The following is a 22,496-nucleotide window of genomic DNA, read 5'->3' as shown; positions in this document are numbered from 1 at the left end:
GATTTCTGTTAATTTGATTATTGTTATAGATAATCATGGTAACAGTTTTCCTTATATTGAACCACTATGAATTCCTGGTGTAAATCCTCCTCAGTTATAGTATATTAAAATGGTGATAAGCTGTAGTATTCTCCTTGCTAATTTTATTTAAGATTTTTTGCAGTGATATTCATTAGGGAAATTGATTTATAATTTTCCTTCTCTGTTTTGGCCCTTTTTAGTTTAGTCATCATCATATCTGTGTCACAAATGCAATTTCCCTTATTTTTCTAATAGTTTGTACAGTCTTGGAAGCAACTGTTCTTTAAATGTCTGATAGACTTCAGTTGTAAATTCATCCGGCCCTGGAGATTTTTTTATTAAGGAGTTAATAACTTACAGATAATCGGACCTAGGTTAGAAGCCAATGATGGAAATGATGATCTTCAATTTTTAAGCCCTTTGAGATGTTGTCTTACTCTCTCTTTATATTTCCTTTCTGTGGTCACCTCATCTTTATTAATACATTATTGTTTCATATGGATTGACATCCAAGGGAGCACAATGTCCTGATACTCTCTCCTTCTTTCTCTTATACCTACTACTTCCCTAAAATATTCTTTCAAGGTCAAAGAAGCAGGACTTTAAGACAAATGATACACACATGTCTCTTGGCCATTGATCATGCCTAATAACAATTTTTGGGGGTTTTTTAGTTAGTATTTTGTTTTTCCACTATTTCCATGTAAATCTAATTTAACATTCATTTTTAAGTCTTTGTGTTCCACCTCACTCTCCCATTGAAATCACAAGCAATTCACTGCATGTTATGCATATGTAACATGTAAAATATTTCCATAATACTCATGCTGAGAAAAAAAAAACATAGCCCCCACCCCAAAAAATATCAAGGAAAATTGGACAAAAAAGAAAAAAAGAATGTTTCAGCATGCATTCAAACACAGTTCTTTCTCTGAATTTATCTAGCATTTTTCATCATAAATCCTTCCTAATTATTTTGGATCATTTTATTGCTGAGAATACTTATGCCATTCACAGCTTTTTATATTCCAATATTGCCATTACTTTGTGTACTGCACACTTTATTTCACACCAGCTTATGTATGTGTTTCCAGGTTTTTCTGAGAGCTTCCTGCTCATCCTTCATCATAACATTTTTTTAAAGCAGCAGCAATGTCCTACTGACACAGGAGCTACATTTCTATTATGTTGGACACATATATATCATTTGTTTCTTTTTCAGTCATACACTGTCTCACTTCCCTTATATTCTGTCATCCCTTGCAAAAGTGACAAAATCCTACTGTACACACACACACACACACACACACACATATATATTCACTTAACATGGTCCTGATGTACTAAAAAACCATGGGAACTCTGACCTTCTATATGACCATGTTGTCTAATTGTGCTTGATTTTATGTATAACATTGATAATTCAAAAGAATGAACCTAAAACACTGTTTTGTTAAAAATAATTTATATGTACTAACCTATTTGTTTCCGTTCTATTTAGGTAGGACATGATATCTGTTGCTGAATAGGGACAGAGCTATCTTCAGCAACCTGGCAGCCACGTAAATGAGATTGCAAGGGAATAATTTTATAGGCTTAAATATATGATTCACAAATATTTAAGGGAGGTTAGAGAAATGGATACTCTCTGGGTCTGAAGATATTTTCAAATCAAATTCTATGATTTTCTTTCTTCTGTGTCTGCACTTAAAAATTTGAAACCAACTTTTTTTTTTAGGAGTTATTTATTTATTTATTATAACTTTTTATTGACAGAACCCATGCCTGGGTAATTTTTTACAACATTATCCCTTGCACTCACTTCTGTTCCGACTTTTCCCCTCCCTCTCTCCATCCCCCACATGGCAAGCAGTCCTATACATGTTAAATTTGTCACAGTATATCCTAGATACAATATATGTGTGCAGAACCGAACAGTTCTCTTGTTGCACAAGAAGCATTGGATTCAGAAGGTAAAAATTATCCGGGAAGAAAAACAAAAATGCAAACATTGAAACCAACTCTTAAGAAAAATTTGAAACCTCTCTGTTAGGTATTTGAAGTAGTAAATTTTGAAAATATTAATAGCTACAGAAATGCCCTGTCTTTTCTTTTTCATTTATTCCTCTTTAGCATTGGTAGACTAAGTCATAGGCAGCAGGGGTGACAAGTCAATGTTTTTACCAGACTGACTATTAGATTCAATGATGAAAGCTTTTTCACTCTCTATGTGAAATAACACTGGTTTTGGAATCAACAGACTTGTGTTCATATTTAAGTTAAGTCACTTCAAGCTGTGCAACCTTCAATAAGTCACTTTTTCTTTCTATGTGTTTTTGTTGTTACTATTGTTGTTGTTGTATGTGTATATGTGAAGTTTTTTTTTTTTTTTAATTAGGTGCTTTCTCCCAAAAGGACAGTTTTATTTATCTATCTTTTAAGGCAAGAAGGGTGGAATACATGATTTTTCAAGGTTCATTTACAAAACAATATGATAAATTTACAAATATATGTTAAAAGTCACTAAGCTTCTTAATCTTAGATCAGTTTTGAAAGATTAGTATTGAACTTTTCAGAGAAGTGAGTAATTAAGAAAAGGTAAAACTTTTGAAATATTGATGATCCGTTCTTCATTTATTAAGCTGCCTTCCTCAGAAATTTAGTGACGACCATTGTAATAACTAATAAGATTAATAATATCCCATCTGTTGCAAAAACCTGTTAATTTCACATTTACAATGTTCCTTAAATATATCCCCTCCCCTCCGTCAGCCGTCTTTTTGGTTCAAGCCCTCAACACCTCAAGGATAGACTACTAAAATAGCTTACTGGTGGGTTTGTCTGTCTCAGATCTCTCTTCACTCCAATCTATATTCCATTCAGTCACCAAAGTGACTTGCCAAAATCACGGTTCAAGCATGTCAACACTCCTACTCCCCACTTGCAGGGGTCCTCAAACTAAGGCCCATGGGCCAGACGTTACAACTGAGGATGTTTAATCCCCTCACCCAGCGCTATGAAGTTTCTTTATTTAAAGGCCCAAAAAACAACGTTTTTGTTTTTATTATAGTCCGGCCCTCCAACAGTCTGAGGGACAGTGAACTGGCCCCCTATTTAAAAAGTTTGAGGACCCCTGCGAGTGGTTCAGTTACTAATAGGATCAACTATATAATCCTCTGACATTCAGAGCCCTTCATGACTTAATTATGCCCCTATCTTTCTAGTCTATTGCTTATAATATTCACATAATGTGAAACTAGCCTCCTGACTTTTTCCAGAGTATGATATATCATCCTGGCTTAAAGAAATATCTCTGGTTTTTCCCATGCCTGCAATGCTGTTCCCTCCTCATCTCTATTTCCTGATTTTCTTGAAGCCCCAAAAGACCCCCTCCTTCCACAGGAAACCTTTTTTTATCCAGTGCCTTCCCTCTCACTTACTCACTTATCCTAGATATAGCTTGTTTGCCACATACTTGTTTGCCTGTTGTCTCCTCCATTAGATTGTAAGTTCCTTGAGAAAAGAATTGTCCTTTGTCTTTCTGGATGTCTTTGTCATCCCTAAAATAGCATCAATGGAGTGGATGACTCCTCTGATCTACTCTAGTTCTGCATCTATGAAACAAACCCCCACACTTACACAGTCACAGGAATATGAACTGTCTGGATCACTTTATAAAAAACCTGAGGGATTTTTTACTGTTTTTTTTGCTATTCTGTAGACTAAGTCATTTAATTCTCACCACACTTCCACTTGTATTTCCTTTTCTCAAGATATGGCTTTCCTTTGCCAGGAAGAAATGAATATAGAGAAAGATTTGAAAAGAAGGGACATATAGAAGAGCAGGGAAAGAAAGAGAGAAGGAAAGGAGGAGGAATATAGAAAGGAATTAAGGAAGGCAGGAAAGAAAGAAACAAAAAAAGAAAGGGAAAGAGGGATGGAGAAAGAAAAAAATAAAAGGTAGAAATGGAGGGGGGATGTTTTATTCAATTTTTTTTATCTTACCTGAATAAGGCAACACGACACTTTGCAGTTAACTTCTGCAATCTGAGCTGCTCAAAAATGATATTACTGAATTCCTGTGCAATGGAAAAGACTTCCAGAATCCCCCCAGTTCAGGCTGGATTGGCAGAAAGTCATAAAGTTGTCTGGCTATCATAATTCTATTTTTCTTTGTTGGAAAATATTTCCCCACCATTTCCCCATTATATGTGTAGTTGAAATTGGACAACATGTTTGATCAAATGGCCCTATAGGCCAATTTCTCCTTTGTTAAATATTTCTTGCATTTCCCTGGAGACAGTGTACTTGCTCTTCTGCCAAATACAGAGAGGCAGAGACAATTGCACTGATTATCAAAGAAAAGGTACAAATTAAAGTCCTTTTCAGGAGCACTGATTGTAGTTCAAGAAATATTAATAAATATGCATGTGTATGTATACTTAATACGGTAGTAGGAGTTATCATCTTTCAGATTTCCTCAATAGTTCTAGATAAGCCCCCTTTACCTATTCCTCAAAAGGCAGAAGAAAAGAGATCCCAGTGTCTTTAGAAGTTGTTTGACTTGTTAGCGCAGATTTTACATATTGTAACTATGGCTATGGCTTTGATTAATATATCAGCAATAGAACTTTGCAAATGTTGCATAAGATGTTTTAAAATATATTTTACCTTTTATTGTATTCACTTCCAGATAATTTTTTATCATATGTCTGCCTTTTTTAAATAAGAGGGAAACTAGTTTGAGAAATATACCAATAAAGTAATAACTGACAGATTAAAAATCATCCGCAACCCACGGCTCCCTATCATTCTAAGAGGAATTGAAGGAATGTTCTAATTTGTTTATGTTTTGTTTTCTTCTCTTTTATTTTTATGTACTTTTATATTTGGATCTTAAAATAAATATATTTTCTCACATTAATATAACATTCCCCCCCCCATTTTTTGTTATGAAAGAAAAGGTTGCTATGAATATTCTCATATCTGTGATACCTTCACTTCTATTATTGATTTATTTGAGGGATATATCATCATTAAAAGTTACTTACAATTAAATTGGTGATTTTTCTTGAAAGTTCTAAATTAATTTCTAAAAAGTTGGTTAGATTTCTTGCCCACCAAAAAATGGTTTGTGTACCCTCAGTGTTTACAATATCAACTTTTACCAACTTTTATTGGCTTTCACTGATTTCATGTCCTTTTTCAAGTCCATATTGTATGTATGTTTGATGATAGGTAAGTCATTTAAAGTCTTAGTGCCCTTAGAAGCACTATAAAAGTATAATTGATAGAGAAGGGACTGATAAACAGAAGGCAATCAAGGAGTAATCTCCATATGCCAGAAAGCCTTTACTTAGTGAAATCCTAATCCTTATCCTTGTTTTGAACAACTCTCTCAATTTTTAAAATGTGTTGTGATACTTGATATTAGGTTTTATATAAATTTTCACATAAATAATGCTTGGTGGCATGAAATGCATTTTATATCTCCTAATTTTAAAAGAATAGTAATTATAAAATATCAAGAATGCTGTTTTTTTTCTAGGTTATAGTTGCTTATTTTTCATCTTGGGGGAGGATAACTTCTTGACTTGCTAGCTTCCTCTAAATCTCAAACTCCCTACTCCCCAAAGAAAGAAAAAAATTCAATCCTTGGAAAAAATAGTAGGAAAAGCAAAAATTTTGAATGACACAAAAACTTATATCTCTTTTGCAACTTGGGTTTATCACCCCTCAGTAGAAAGGAGTATCATGCACATGGATCACTGTTTCTCTGGGAATGTAATTGATTGTTCCTTTGATAATAGTTCTTAAGTTTTTCTAAATTGGTTTTTATCACAAAGTTGTTGCTACCATATGCATTGTCTTCTGGATCTCCTCATTGTTCACCTCTCTCTTTAACTGTTCTTTTGTCATTTTTCATAGTGAAATAATATTCCTTTATATTCAAATACTTCAGATGGACAAGTCCTTTAGACAGGCTTTGCCTTAGATAGATACTTTTTAGTTGATGAGTATTCTCCTGGTTTCCATTACTTTACTACCAAAAAAAAAAGAGCTACCACAACTATATATATATATATATATATATATATATATATATATATATATATATATATATATATATATATATTCCAGAATTGTTGGACTAATTTACCATACTACCAACAGGATAGTCACGTTTTTGATTTCCCATAGCCCTCCAGGAATTGTCAATCTCATTTTTGTTATCTTTGCCATTCTGAAGGGTATTAAGTAAAACTTCAGCGTTATCTATAAGTTGCCTTTGATATTATTTATAATTTGTATGTGCTTTGAATAATGTCTATGTATTCCTTTAAGTAAATCTAACCTTGTTCAAAGAGTACATTGTATTAAAGGTTGACATTTGGTAATTCTAGGAATTCTTAGTAGGTATTTTCTTTACTTTTTCCCCCTGTTATCATTTTTATTTTATTCAATTGAATTTACTATTTCTTTACACATTTAAAATTTGAAATAAAATTTTAATATATTGGTTCATATTATAGTAATCTATTTCATATAGGATTGGAATGTTTGTTGTATTAACATGGCTCTATATAGAGGGCTGAAACTATTGGGTTGATGTACTGAGGTTGGGACTGCTGAGCGCTTGAGGCTAACTACTGATTGGACAATACTCTATGGGCATATGCTTGGAAAATGGTCCTTTAAAACTATCCATACTGGCTCAATGATTGGTGTATAGAGGATTATAGGAGGGATTAGGGGGTGGAGTAAAATGAGCCAGGGAGACACTCTTGGTGGTAGATGAAGGAGAAGGTGGTTGCAGAGATTCTGCTCCAATCCTGTTCAATCCTGTGTCTGGGGACCAAGAATAAAGATTAAGGACTTTTGCTTATCCTGACTCCAGCTGATTCTGAGGTATCTGGGGTGCTAGTGCGGTCGTTACAGCTCTACAACAATATTTTTCTCTTGAATTGTATTTTTGTTTCACTAATTATTTATCACATTTTAATGTAATTTTTATTACAATTTAATGTACTTTATTCCATTAAATATTTTTCAATCACACAACAAAATGTTATTTTTATTCACTATTTCCATTATTTTGAAATTTAATGAATCAAAATACATTATTTTATTTTATTTTATTTGACATTTATAAGGGGGAAAGTATACTTCCATCTGCACTCAAAATTCTTCAGTTCTTTCTCTGGAGATGGATAGTACTTTTCATCATGAATCCTTTGGAATTTCCTTGGATCATTGTCTTTATTAGAGTAGCTAAATCTTGAACAGTTGATCAGCATTACAATATTTCTGTTCCTGTGTGCAATGTTCTCCTGGTTCTACTCATTTTGCAAATGAATTTTTGCAGTTTATATAATTTCTTTCCCTATTTCTTACCTGAATGCTCTACTCTGAGACACCTTTGACTTCTTTAGCATGCCCTAGTAATCTTGTCATCCTGTAAGATTCTACCTCACTACAACCCTCAACTCCCTTGATTGAAGAGTGAAGCCATGAACCCCCAAGCCTCCCTTTTAAAGGGGGAGCTCAGCTTAACATCTCATTTTTACCTGGCTTCACTACTCTCTGACTTGTCCATCATGTTCCTGTCTCAGATACCATCTTTCATTTCCAGCATTTCATATTTCTTCTGTATGTTGTCTTCCCTGTTTAGAATGTAAGGTACTTAAAGTCAGGGCTTACCTTTCTTTTTTCTTATTTCCTTTCTTTCTTCTACATCCTTCCCTTCTTTCTCCCTTTCTTCTTTCTTTGTTTTTTCTTTCTTCCTTTATTTTGTATTTGTATCCTCAGCACTTAGCATAATGCCTGAACATAGCAAGCATTTAATGAATGTTTATTGACTATTAAGATGTAATAGTGGCAGTTTCTCATAACAAAGGCAGATATCCCATAAAAACTTCTGCATTCACCTGAATTGTTCCACTTATTTCACATTTTCATCAAATCATTTAAGTGTTTTTAGGACTCTTGCCTTTCCTTTTATTTATAAGTCATGTGAAAATACAATATTACCTGTTAGCTGACTACATTGTCATGTTTGATATTAATAATAACAGAATTGCAGTTTACACACACAACAATGATATGTGAATATTTGGGAGGAAAGATGAGACAATTTAACCTTCAACCTTTAGCGCTCCATGCTGCATGGTATCTGAATATGAGTGATTATATTATAAACCCAATAAACCAATTAAATGTAATCAGTAGTTTTGGCTATATCAATTGTTTTAAATCACAACACAATGTTTTTATGACAAGATGTGTATGGTGAGACAATTATTCTAAATTGTCACTGATAAATCAACATGTCTTACATAGGTTCACAAATTTTGTAATATATTTTTAATGCAAACACTTATGTAGATAATTTTGCTTATGAAATTGCTTATTAAAATTGCATATACACATGTACACAAACACACATATATATTTACATATATATGTATATTGCATATTCATTTGTTTGTTTGCTTGTTTGGGATCTTTCAGAACCCAGTCTTTTGGGTATACATGTAATGCTCAAAAAATTGTTCACATAGTAAGCCAAACAGAAATCTAATGCGCATTTTTTAAATGGGGAAATTTTGCATCTTTTGTTTTCTCAATACATCATGCAATGCAGTTAGGCTTGTCATTCCTTTAGTCATTAACTTATTTATTCCCCTATTTTCAGCACCATTTTCTATTTCAACATTTTTTTCCTGGAGAAATTTCACAAATCATAAGAAGATGCAGTTGAGAACAGAATCTTTAATTAGATCAACTGCTTTCAAATTATAGTTCTATTAACTTGCAATTGTTTGTGACAACATACACGTCCCCTTAGCATTCTATCTTTCACTTTCTTCCATGTAAAAGGAGGAAATCGGATGAGATGATGTTTATGTCCAAAACTTCCTATCACTAAGTTTTCTCATTCTGCATCCTGAAATATATATATTTTTAATTTAGGCTTTGCTTCTGTAATGGAGTACTGGCTTATGGCAGCTCCATGTGGAGAATACTCCATCTTCTGCCAAATTATATAGGGAGACTTAGGGCACTGTTCCTAAAAGTACCTAAATGATATAGAATGGAAGGAGTTTCCATTCATTTTAGACCATATTCAGTTTGCTTGCTACATGATGAAGAAAAAAATTTAGAAATTGCTGCTAAGCCAAAATGTCATATGAATTCAAAAAACACTGCCTGGCCTAAATAATAACTTACTTTATTTCATGTATGGATGCATTCAAGTGAGGAGGTAAGAATTGCTGTAAGCCTTAGATAGGGAGGAAGAGCAAGTTTTAATGTCTAGTATCCTGAATTAATTCTACATGAAAACATGTACACATGGATATGTTATTGTTTCTTTCCCACATCATTAGAATTATTGGTAAGTGAACTAAGTTGAATAATGATGTGGGTAAAGAATGATGATTTATGGCTACATTCCTACAAAAGAACTTTCTCTTCATTACTATTCCCATAGCTTCCTTTATCTGTTTGTGTCCCAAACTATAAATTATGGAGTTCAGGAAAGGGGGTATTAGGTAGGGTGCAGTCAATTGGTAAAGATAGGAATTTGCCCAATCTCATCCTCAAGCTACACCAAATTCCTTTAAATAATTATTCTAAACAAATTTTAGAGCATCAGAACACCCCAAAACACAGAGTAGGACATTTTCCAGCCAAAGGCTGCTTAGAAGCTCAGCAGAAAAGGTGGGAGTCCAACATGCAGCCCTGGACCCAACCCTAGCCTGGCCCTAACCTAGTCTGTGCAAATAAATCAGAGGCAGTAACTGATGACTTCCACACCTCTCAGCTCAGAGACACCAAACAGCAGTTGGAAGATCAGCAGAAAAGGTCTGTGGAACCAGAGTGGGAACCCAGCATGCAATCCCAGTCTAGGCCTGGCCTGACCCCAAATCCAGCCTGGCCCCAGCTCTGGCCTGGACCCCCTTGAGAGTGAAGGAGGACTTCTGAATCAGCAGCAGTACTGGAGGCTTCTGGACTTCTTAGCCAGGGGACTGTAGGGAGGACTCGGAAAGTCAATGAAGAGGGTCTGTGGCAATGGAGTGGAGGCCTGGTGTGCAGTCAAAACATAGTCTCAGCAAGTGGAGCCCCAACCCAGGCCAGAAAATTACATCTTACAGCTACAGTGGGGCAGAGACACATCTAAAAGCTTCAGGGCAGAAAAAAGTGCCTATGGTCATATTCCTAGAACAATTTCTGAAAATAACTCAACAAAACCCCAAAAGCTTGGGACAAAGCAAGCTGCATCCTGAAAACAAAGCCCTACTTTAACAAAAAGTTAGAAGCAGAATAAAAGGCAAGCAAAATGAATAAAAAGCAAAAAAAAAAAGTTTCTGGTCATTGAAAGTTTTTATATTGATAAGGAGGATCAGAGCACACATTTGGAAGATGATTACAAAGTTGAAGGTCCTACATCCAAAACAAATAAAAATTGGGCTCAGGCCATGTCAGACTTCAAAAGGGACTTTGAAAACCAAGTAAGAAAGGTAGAGGGAAAAAATAGAGAAAAAATTGAGAGAGATGCAAAAGCAAACACAAAAAAACTAATGGAAAGAAGAAAGCCTTAAAAAGCAAAATTGTGCAATTGGGAAAGGAGGTACCAAAGCTCACTTAGGAAAATAATTCCGGACTTCCGGTTAAGATGGCGGAGAGGAGGCTCACAGTTGCATAAGCTCCGCGCTTTCTCTCACTATCCACTTCATTACAAGCCTCTGAATCAATGCTTGACTGAAAAAAACCCACAAATAGTTACCAAGAGAAGCCATCCTTGAGATCCGCCAAGAAAGGTCTGTCTTTACTGGAGGGCTGGGGCGGTTTTAGATCGGGCGCAGGCTGAGGGCAGCGGCAGTGAGAGCACGGGAGCAGACTGGAGAGGGGGTGGGGAGTGATCGCAGCTGTCTCTGCGGGGAGAGCTTCGCTACAGGTTTGGATACTTTGCTGCAGCAGCAAGTCAGCAGCCCAGCAGAGAAGCTAAAAACACCGGGGCTGAAGAACACAACCGCAAACAGCTGGAGTCTCTCAGGACCTGGCCGCTCCCCCCTTCCCCCCCCCTCAGTGACTCAGCACGCTCTGGGATCTCAGAGCGCAGGCGCAGCACAGTCCTGCTAGTGCCTCACTGCTGCCCCCTGCAGTCTGTAGAGGAAGCTCGATAACACACCCAGCCCCCCCCCAAAGAAAGACTCCAGTTTTTTCTGTTTTTCTTTGGTAGTTTGTCTCTGATTAATAGACAGAATGAGCAAGAAGCTGAAGAGGACTTTAACCCTTGACAGCTTCTACACAGATAGAGAGCAGACTCTAAATCCTGAGGAGACTAAAAACAGGCAGTCCCCAGGTGATTCCCCAAAGGAGGAGATCGTCTGTTCCTCAGCACAGATGAACCTCATAGAAGTGATTAAAAAGGCTCTCACAAGGGAGCTAGAAGAAAAATGGGAAAGCAGAGTGAGGCTTGGCAAAAGGAGAAGGAAGCTTGGGAAAAGGAGAGGGAGGCTTGGCAAAAGAGCCTGGAGAAGTCAGTTAAAGAGAGAGTGGATAAAGAAGTAAAATCCTTGAAAAATAGGATTAGTGAACTGGAAACAGAAAACAGCTCTCTAAAAAACAAAATTGGCGAAATGGAAAAAAATTCCACAGAACAAAAGAACTCAATTGGACAATTAGAGAAAGATTTTTAAAAAGTGAGTGAAGAGAATACTTCACTGAAAATCAGAATTGAACAAGTGGAATTGAATGACTCGAGGAGACAAGAAGAATCAGTCAAGCAAATCCAAAAAAATCAAACAATGGAGAAAAATGTGAAATACCTTCTGGGGAAGACAACAGACCTGGAAAACAGATCCAGGAGAGACAATCTGAGAATCATTGGACTCCCAGAAAAACATGATGAAAAAAAGAGCCTGGACACTGTCTTCCAGGAAATTATCAAAGAGAACTGCCCAGAAGTCATAGGAACAGAGGAAAAAATAAACATTGAAAGGATTCATCGATCACCCACTGAAAGGGATCCTAAAATCAAAACACCAAGGAATATAGTGGCCAAATGCCAGAACCCTCAGATGAAAGAAAAAATATTGCAAGCGGCTAGAAAAACCCAATTCAAGTATCAAGGAGCCACAATAAGGATCACCCAGGATCTGGCAGCATCCACATTAAAAGATCGAAGGGCCTGGAATATGATATTCCGAAAGGCTAAGGAACTTGGTATGCAACCAAAAATAACTTACCCAGCGAGAATGAGCATCTTTTTCCAGGGAAGAAGATGGACATTCAACGAAGTAAGCGAATTTCATCTATTTCTGATGAAAAAACCAGAACTTAACAAAAAGTTTGATCTACAAATATAGAACTCAAGAGAAATCTAAAAAGGTAAAGATTAATCTTGGAACTATATTTTGACTATATAGATGTATAAAGAATACATGTATACCTTGTTCTAGAAATTGATGTGGAAAGGACATTGTACCAGAAAAAGGGTAAAGTGGGGGTAGTACATCTCATGAAGAGGCATAGGAAACCTATTATATCTGAGAGAAAGAATGGAGGGGGATGAATATAGTGGGTATCTTACTGCCTTCAGAATTGGCTTTAAGTGAAAAATCTTAAGACATATTCAATCTATGGTGAAAAGTGAGAAGGGAAAAGTGGAAAGGGAAGGAATAAGCTAAGCGGAAGGGAATACGGGAACTGGGAGGGAAAGGGGTAAGATAGGGGGAGAACTCTAAGGCAGGGGGAGGGACACTAAAAAGGGAGGGCTGTGAGAAGCAAGGGGTGCTCACAAGCTTAATACTTGGAAGGGGGGGAAAGGGGAAAGAAGGGAGGAAAGCATAAACCGGGTTTACAAGATGGCAAGTAATACAGAATTGGTCATTCTAACCATAAATGTGAACGGGGTAAACTCCCCCATAAAGAGGAAGCGGTTAGCAGAATGGATTAAAAGCCAGAATCCTACAATATGTTGTTTACAGGAAACACACCTGAAGCGGGGAGATACATGCAGGTTAAAGGTAAAAGGTTGGAGCAAAATCTACTATGCTTCAGGTGAAGTCAAAAAAGCAGGGGTAGCCATCCTGATCTCAGATCAAGCTAAAGCAAAAATTGACCTAATTAAAAGAGATAAGGAAGGACACTATATCTTGCTAAAGGGTAGCATGGATAATGAAGCACTATCTATATTAAACATATATGCACCAAGTGGGGTAGCAATCTAAATTCTTAAAAGAGAAACTAAGAGAGCTGCAAGAAGAAATAGACAGTAAAACTATAATAGTGGGAGATCTTAACCTTGCACTCTCAGAATTAGATAAATCAAACCAGAAAATAAATAAGAAAGAAGTCAAAGAGGTAAACAGAATACTAGAAAAGCTAGATATGATAGATCTCTGGAGAAAATGTAATGGAGACAGAAAGGAATACACTTTCTTTTCAGCAGTTCATGGAACCTATACAAAAATTGACCATATATTAGGACATAAAAACCTCAAACTCAAATGTAGTAAGGCAGAAATAGTAAATGCATCCTTTTCAGACCACGATGCAATGAAAATTACATTCAACAAAAAAGCAGGGGGAAGTAGACCAAAAAATAATTGGAAACTAAATAATCTCATACTAAAGAATGATTGGGTGAAACAGCAAATCATAGACATAATTAATAACTTCACCCAAGAAAACGATAATAATGAGACATCATACCAAAATGTATGGGATGCAGCCAAAGCGGTAATAAGGGGAAATTTCATATCTCTAGAGGCCTATTTGTATAAAATAGAGAAAGAGAAGGTCAATGAATTGGGTTTGCAATTAAAAATGCTAGAAAAGGAACAAATTAAAAACCCCCAGTCAAACACTAAACTTGAAATTCTAAAAGTAAAAGGTGAGATCAATAAAATTGAAAGTAAAAAAACTATTGAATTGATTAATAAAACTAAGAGTTGGTTCTATGAAAAAACCAACAAAATAGACAAACCCTTAGTAAATCTGATTAAAAAAAGAAAGAGGAAAATCAAATTGTTAGTCTTAAAAATGAAAAGGGAGAACTCACCACTAACGAAGAGGAAATTAGAGCAATAATTAGGAGTTACTTTGCCCAACTTTATGCCAATAAATTCGACAACTTAAATGAAATAGAAAAATACCTCCAAAAATACAGCTTGCCCAAACTAACAGAGGAAGAAGTAAATATCCTAAACAGTACCATCTCAGAAAAAGAAATAGAACAAACTATCAATCAACTCCCTAAGAAAAAATCCCCAGGACCAGATGGATTTACATGTGAATTCTACCAAACATTTAAAGAACAATTAACTCCAATGTTATATAAACTATTTGAAAAAATAGGGATTGAAGGAGTCCTACCAAACTCCTTTTATGACACAGATATGGTACTGATACCTAAACCAGGTAGGCTGAAAACAGAGAAAGAAAATTATAGACCAATCTCCCTAATGAATATTGATGCTAAAATCTTAAATAAAATATTAGCAAAAAGATTACAGAAAATTGTCACCAGGATAATACACTATGACCAAGTAGGATTTATACCAGGAATGCAGGGCTGGTTCAATATTAGGAAAACTATTAGCATAATTGACTATATCAATAACCAAACAAACAAAAACCACATGATCATCTCAATAGATGCAGAAAAAGCATTTGATAAAATCCAACATCTATTCCTAATAAAAACACTTGAGAGCATAGGAATAAATGGACTTTTCCTTAAAATAGTCAGGAGCATATATTTAAAACCATCAGTAAGCATCATATGCAATGGGGAAAAACTGGAACCTTTCCCAGTAAGATCTGGAGTGAAGCAAGGTTGCCCACTATCACCATTATTATTTAATATCGTATTAGAAACACTAGCCTCGGCAATAAGAGTCGAGAAAGATATAAAAGGAATTAGAGTAGGCAATGAGGAAACCAAACTATCACTCTTTGCAGATGATATGATGGTATACCTAGAGAACCCCAGAGATTCTACCAAAAAGCTATTGGAAATAATTCATAATTTTAGCAAAGTAGCTGGCTACAAAATAAATCCCCATAAATCCTCAGCATTTTTATACATCACCAACAAAACCCAACAGCAAGAGATACAAAGAGAAATTCCATTCAGAATAACTGTTGATACCATAAAATATTTGGGAATCTAAGTCAGACTTAAATAATTGGAAAAATATTAAGTGCTCTTGGATTGGCCGAGCGAACATAATAAAGATGACAATACTCCCTAAACTAATCTATTTATTTAGTGCTATACCAATCAGACTTCCAAGAAAATATTTTATTGATCTAGAAAAAATAACAACAAAATTCATATGGAACAATAAAAAGTCGAGAATCTCAAGGGAATTAATGAAAAAAAAATCAAATGAAGGTGGCCTAGCTGTACCTGATCTAAAATTATATTATAAAGCAGCAGTCACCAAAACCATTTGGTATTGGCTAAGAAATAGATTAGTGGATCAGTGGAAAAGGCTAGGCTCACAAGACAGAATAGTCAATTATAGCAATCTAGTGTTTGACAAACCCAAAGCCCCTAACTTCTGGGAAAAGAATTCATTATTTGATAAAAACTGCTGGGATAATTGGAAATTAGTATGGCAGAAATTAGGCATGGACCCACACTTAACACCATATACCAAGATAAGATCAAAATGGGTCTATGACCTAGGCATAAAGAACGAGATTATAAATAAATTAGAGGAACATAGAATAGTTTATCTCTCAGACTTGTGGAGGAGAAAGAAATTTGTGACCAAAGATGAACTAGAGACCATTACTGATCACAGAATAGAAAATTTCGATTACATCAAATTAAAAAGCCTTTGTACAAATAAAACTAATGCAAACAAGATTAGAAGGGAAGCAACAAACTGGGAAAACATTTTCACAGTTAAAGGTTCTGATAAAGGCCTCATTTCCAAAATATATAGAGAACTGACTCAAATTTATAAGAAATCAAGCCATTCTCCAATTGATAAATGGTCAAAGGATATGAACAGACAATTTTCAGAGGATGAGATTGAAACTATTACCACTCATATGAAAGTGTTCCAAATCATTATTGATCAGAGAAATGCAAATTAAGACAACTCTGAGATACCACTACACACCTGTCAGATTGGCTAAGATGACAGGAAAAAATAATGATGAATGTTGGAGGGGATGCGGGAAAACTGGGACACTAATGCATTGTTGGTGGAGTTGTGAACGAATCCAACCATTCTGGAGAGCAATCTGGAATTATGCCCAAAAAACTATCAAAATGTGCATATCCTTTGATCCAGCAGTGTTTCTATTGGGCTTATATCCCAAAGAAATACTAAAGAAGGGAAAGGGACCTGTATGTGCCAAAATGTTTGTAGCAGCCCTGTTTGTAGTGGCTAGAAACTGGAAAATGAATGGATGCCCATCAATTGGAGAATGGCTGGGTAAATTGTGGTATATGAATGTTATGGAATATTATTGTTCTGTAAGAAATGACCAGCAGGATGAATACAGAGAGGCTTGGAGAGACCTACATGAACTGATGCTAAGTGAAATGAGCAGAACCAGGAGATCATTATACACTTCGACAACGATATTGTATGAGGACATATTTTGATGGAAGTGGATTTCTTTGACAAAGAGACCTGAGTTTCAATTGATAAATGACGGACAAAAGCAGCTACACCCAAAGAAAGAACACTGGGAAACGAATGTGAACTATCTGCATTTTTGTTTTTCTTCCCGGATTATTTATACCTTCTGAATCCAATTCTCCCTATGCAACAAGAGAACTGTTCGGTTCTGCAAACATATATTGTATCTAGGATATACTGCAACATATCCAACATATAAAGGACTGCTTGCCATCTAGGGGAGGGGGTGGAGGGAGGGAGGGGAAAAAAATCGGAACAGAAATGAGTGTCAATATAATGTAATTATTAAATAAAAAAATTATAAAAAAAAAAAAAGGAAAATAATTCCATAAAAAATAAAATTGAGCACATGAAAGCTAATGACTTTATGAGAAATCAAGATACAGTAAAGCAAAACTAAAAATGAAAAAAAAAAGAAATATCTCATTGGAAAAACAACTGACCTGCAAAATAAATTCAGGAAAGATCATTTAAAAATTATTGGTCTACCTGAAAATCATGATCAAAAAAAGGAGCCTGGACATTATCTTTCAAGAAAGTATCAAGGAAAACCGTGTTGATATTCTAGAATAAGAGGGTAAAATAGAAATTGAAAGAATTCACCTATCATCTCTTGAAAGAAATCCCAAAATGAAAACTTCCAGGAATATTAGAGACAAATTTCAGAACTTCCAAATCAAAGAGAAAATGTTGCAAGAATCCAAAAAGAAACAATTTGAGTATAGGGGAAAGACTTTTGAGGAGGGTCAGAGTGAAAGGAAAGAATAAATGGGGGGAAACACAATTAGCAATAGTAATTGTAAAAAATTTCCGAAGCAGATTTCTCTGATGGAATATTATTGTTCTCTGGGAAATGATGAGCAGAAGGCTCACAGGAAAAAACCAAAACAAAACAAAACAAAAACAAACAAATAAACAAACAGGAATGTCCTTGATGAACAAAGTGAAATATACTGCATACAAAGTAATAGCAATGTTCTCGGATGACCAGCTGTAATGACTGTTATTCTCAGAAGTACTATCATCCATAATTATTCTGAAGGATTTATGATGAAAAATCCTTTCCATACCCAAAGAAAGAACTGATCAAGTCTGAATACAGATCAAACATTCTCTCTCTCTCTCTCTCTCTCTCTTCTCTCTCTCTCTCTCTCTCTCTCTCTCTCTATTTTTAATTTAATTTTTCTTGAGGGCTTTATTTTCATTAGGGTGAGAGATCTATGTTTTCTTTCACAAGTTGACTTCTATGGAAATGTTTTACATAACTTTACATGTGGCTTCTTAATTATAGGTGAGGATAAGAGAGAGAATTTAGAACACAAAAATCTTTTTTTTACAAGTTATTTTTATTTTATTTTATTTTTTTTTGAAATAACATTTTATTGACAGAAACCATGCCAGGGTAATTTTTTACAGCATTATCCCTTGCACTCACTTCTGTTCCAATTTTTCCCCTCCCTCCTTCCACCCCCTCCCCCAGATGGCAAGCAGTACTTTACATGTTAAATAGGTTACAGTATATCCTAGATACAATATATGTGTGCAGAACCAAACAGTTCTCTTGTTGCACAGGGAAAATTGGATTCAGAAGGTATAAATAACCCGGGAAGAAAAACAAAAATAAAAGCAGTTTATATTCATTTCCCAGGGTTCTTTCTTTGGATGTAGCTACTTCTGTCCATCCTTGCTCAATTGAAACTGAATCAGCTTTCTTTATCGAAGAGATCCACTTCCATCAGAATACATCCTCAAACAGTATCGTTGTTGAGGTATATAATGATATCCTGGTTCTGCTCATTTCACTTACCATCAAGAACACAAAAATCTTAAAAACAAATGAAAAAAATAAATACTCTTATCATCTAGAGGTAACCCTAGAACACTTTTGTGAAATTATATGAGCCTTCTCTGAGGGACCACAGAAATCTGAGTTAATCTGAGTTGGCAAAAGTATGCTATGAACAATATGTGGTATATGTTCCTTATTTATATGTCATAAACTGTGCTGCCAAAAGCACCTAAAAGCTAAAGGAATTATATTATTTTGAATTTTTGACTATTCCTCAAAATCATAGCAATGTAACTGATACTAACAATATCTAAGTCAACTGTAGGGTCTTTTTACTCATTTAGAATTCATTTGTTTTTATAAGTAGATAAGTAACAACCCTTAAACCAACAAAATAACATATTTACCTATATATGCTTTGTCATTTATGAATGAATTAGATTCAACAATTTGGGGAAGAACTAAGCTTATGCTTTATTTATGAACAAAAGCTTTCTTTTCATTACTACTCTTACAGCCTGTTTTATCTGCTTATTTCGTAAACTGTATATGAGAGGGTTCAGTAAGGGCGGTACTATAGCATAGAATATTGAAAGGATTATATCTTTAATGGATCCAGAATCTGAAGGTGGTTGTAGGTACACGAAATAGCCTGAAATAAGGAACAAAGAAATTACAAGAATATGAGGGACACAAGTAGAGAAGGCTTTTCTTTGATCTTCTTTCACTGGAAATCTGAGCACTGTAGAAAATATGCTAATATAAGATGCAGTGATGAAGGCAAAGCAGGCAATCCCAATCACCAGAGCAGAAACAAGTAAAGATACCACATTGTTGAATATCTCTGAGCAAGAGAGCTTGAGTAGAGAGGGGACGTCACAAAAGAATTTGTGAATCACATTGGAATTGCAGAAAGACAACTGAAATGTGTTGCCGGTATGGAAGCCTGCATACAAAATGCCAGTGAACAAGCAGGTTAAGGTCATCTGGATACAGGCACGAGGGTTCATGATCACTGGATAAAGAAGTGGATGGCAGATGGCAACATAGCGATCACGGGCCATGACAGTGAGCAAAGTAAGCTCAACATATGCTATAAACATCACCATGAATATTTGAGTTGCACATCCAGTAACTGAAATAACCCTGTTGTTTACCAGGGAGTTGATGGATGCTGTTGGAACAGTTATTGATATGAAGCAGATATCCACGATGGACAGATTCCTAATGAAAAAGTACATGGGGGTGTGGAGTCTCCTATCAATGGTAGTGATGATGACAATGAGGAGATTCCCCATCAGGCCTGCTGAGTAAATGAGAAAGAAAAGCAAAGAATAGAAGATCTGCAGCTCTCTGATGTCAGAAAACTCCATAAGGAGAAATTCAGTCACAGAAGTGGTCAAGTTAGACATTTTCTGACTCTTTCATCTACTGAGTAACCTAAGGTGACAAAGAGAAATGAATCAGTCCACAAATCAGTAATTATTAAGGACACAATATTTGCAAAGACCAGAAGAAATCATTCCATTTTTATCATTACTGCACTAGACTTGATAGGCACTGTACTGCCTGTCATGTACTGTCTATATGACCCTGAGAAATCAGATTATCTCTAAAGAAAATTTTCTAAAATTCTTGTGGGATGTGAAGATCTACACTGGTAAAGGAAATTCCTACAGCTGAAAATTCAAGCTATCAAAATTTTCTTTTGTTTTTAATATTTACTATAGTCATTGATAATTGTGTCTCATTACTTCACTTATTCCACTAATTCACTGTTTCTTAGCCAGTGCCAAATAGTTTTGATGAACACTGTTTTATAATACAGTTTTAGGTCTACTTCAGATAGGCTACCATTGTTTGCATTTTTCATTAATTCTCTTGAAATACTAGACCTTTTGTCTTTCTAGATAAATTTTGTTATTATTTTTTCTAGTTATGCAGAATAATTTGTTGATTGTTTGATTGATATATCACTGAATAAGCATATTAATTTAGGTAGAAATGCCATTTTTATTATATTAGCAGAGCCTACTATGAACACTTGATATTTTTCCAGTTAGTTCGAGCTAATTTTATTTGTCTGGAAAGTGTCTTGCAATTATCTCCAGATAGTTCCTGTCTTTATTTTGTCAGGTAGATGCCTAAATAGTTTATATTATTTATAGTTTTTTTAATAATAGCCTTTTATTTTCAAAATATATGCAAATATGGTTTTTAATAAACATTCTTGTAAAACCTTTGTTTTAAACTTTTCTCCCTCCTTTCCCTCATCCCATATTCTAGAAAGCAAATAATCCAATATATATGTTAAATATTATCTACAGTTATTTTCAATTTCTCTTTCTGTCTCTTGCTGCTGAACTTTGTTGGTAAAATATAGAAATGCAGATGATTTTGTGGGTTTATTTTATATCTCACAACTTTGCTAAAGTTGTGAATTGTTTGTAGTAGTTTTTAGTTGATTTTCTAGGATTCTCTAAGTATATCTTCATATCATCTTCAATGAGTGATGTTTGTTTCCTCTTTATCTATTCTAATTCCTTTAACTTACTTTTTGTTCTTTTATTGCCAAAACTAAGATTTCTAATACAATAATGAATAGTAATGGTGATAGTGTGCAACTTTGTTTCACTCCTGGTCTTATTGGGAATGCTTCTTGTTCATCCCCATCACATGTAATGCTAGCTGATGGTTTTAGATAGGTGATACTTATCATTTTAAGGAAAACTATTTATTCCAAAGATCTCGTGTTTCTAATATGAATGGCTTTTGTATTTTGTCAATTTTTTTCTGCATCCATATGATTTCTGTTAATTTGATTATTGTTAAGTCAATCATGGTAACAGTTTTCCTTATATTGAACTAGCTATGAATTCCTGGTGTAAATACTCCTTAGTCATAGGTTATTAAAATGGTGATAAATTGTTGTATTCCTTTTGCTAATTTTTTATTTAAGGTTTTTTGCATGATATTCATTAGAGAAATTGATTTATAATTTTCCTTCTCTGTTTTGGCCCTTTCTAGTTTAGTCATCACCATATCTTTGTCATAAATGCAATTTCCCTATATTTCAAACAATAGTTTGTACAGTTTTGGAAGCAACGGTTTAAGCTTTAAATGTTTGATAGACTTCAGTTGTAAATCCATCTGGCCCTAGAGATATTTTTATTAAGGAATTAATAACTTGTTCAATTTCTTTTTTAAAAATAGAACTATTTAAGAAATTTATTTCTTCCTCTCAATCTGAGAATATATATATTTTGTAAATATTCATTTATTTCACTTAGATTATTAGATCTATTGGTTTACAGTTGAGCAAAACAGCTCATAATTATTGTGATAATTTCCTCTTCATTGCAGGAAAGTTCTATCTTTTCATTTTTGATATTAGTGATTTGTTTTACTTCTTTCCTTTTTCTATTCAAATTAATTAAAGGTTTTTTTTTTCCTATTTTGTTGGTTTTTTCATACAACCAATTCAGTTTTGTTACTTAGTTCAATAGTTTTCTACCTTTCAATTTATTAATCTCTCCTTTTATTTTCAGAATTTTGAATCAGGTATTTGATGGGGAGATTTTAAATTCTTCTTTTCTTAGGTTTTTAGTTCTATGCCCAATTCATTCATCTTCTCTTTCTCTATTTTATTCATGTATGCATCTAGAGATATAAAATTTCCCCTGAGAACTGCTTTGGCTGCAGCCCATAAATGTTAGTATGTTGTGTCATTATTGTCATTCTCTTGGATGAAATTATCCATTGTGTCTATGGTTTGTTGTTTCAGCAGTTCAATTAGGATTAAATTATTAATTTACCAATTAACTGTTGATCTATTTTCCCCCAGTCCTACATTACATGCAATTTTTATTGCAACGTGATTTGAAAAGGATGCATTTGACTATTTCTGCCTCCCTATATTTGATTGTGAGAATTTTGTGCCCTTATACATGGTAAATTTTAGTGTAAGTTCCATGTATCACTGAGAAGAAAATACATTCCTTTCTGTCCCC

The 22,496-nt window shown here is 34.7% G+C and overlaps 1 protein-coding gene across 1 annotated transcript; it reads right to left on the bottom strand.

Annotated features, from left to right (window-relative positions):
- Positions 1–18,953: 18,953 nt before the first annotated feature.
- Positions 18,954–19,898, bottom strand: LOC127558231 (olfactory receptor 14C36-like). Its single transcript, XM_051991461.1, has one exon. It carries the CDS (start codon positions 19,896–19,898, stop codon positions 18,954–18,956), a length of 945 nt encoding a protein of 314 aa, XP_051847421.1.
- Between the last annotated feature and the right edge of the window lie 2,598 nt (positions 19,899–22,496).

This window comes from Antechinus flavipes, chromosome 3, assembly GCF_016432865.1.
Source record: "Antechinus flavipes isolate AdamAnt ecotype Samford, QLD, Australia chromosome 3, AdamAnt_v2, whole genome shotgun sequence".
Lineage (NCBI taxonomy): Eukaryota > Metazoa > Chordata > Mammalia > Dasyuromorphia > Dasyuridae > Antechinus > Antechinus flavipes.
This window is presented reverse-complemented; position numbering and strand designations above follow the sequence as displayed.

Excerpts from the sequence above, each read along its gene's own strand:
- LOC127558231 (XM_051991461.1), bottom strand. The coding sequence starts at position 19,898 with ATGTCTAACTTGACCACTTCTGTGACTGAATTTCTCCTTATGGAGTTT.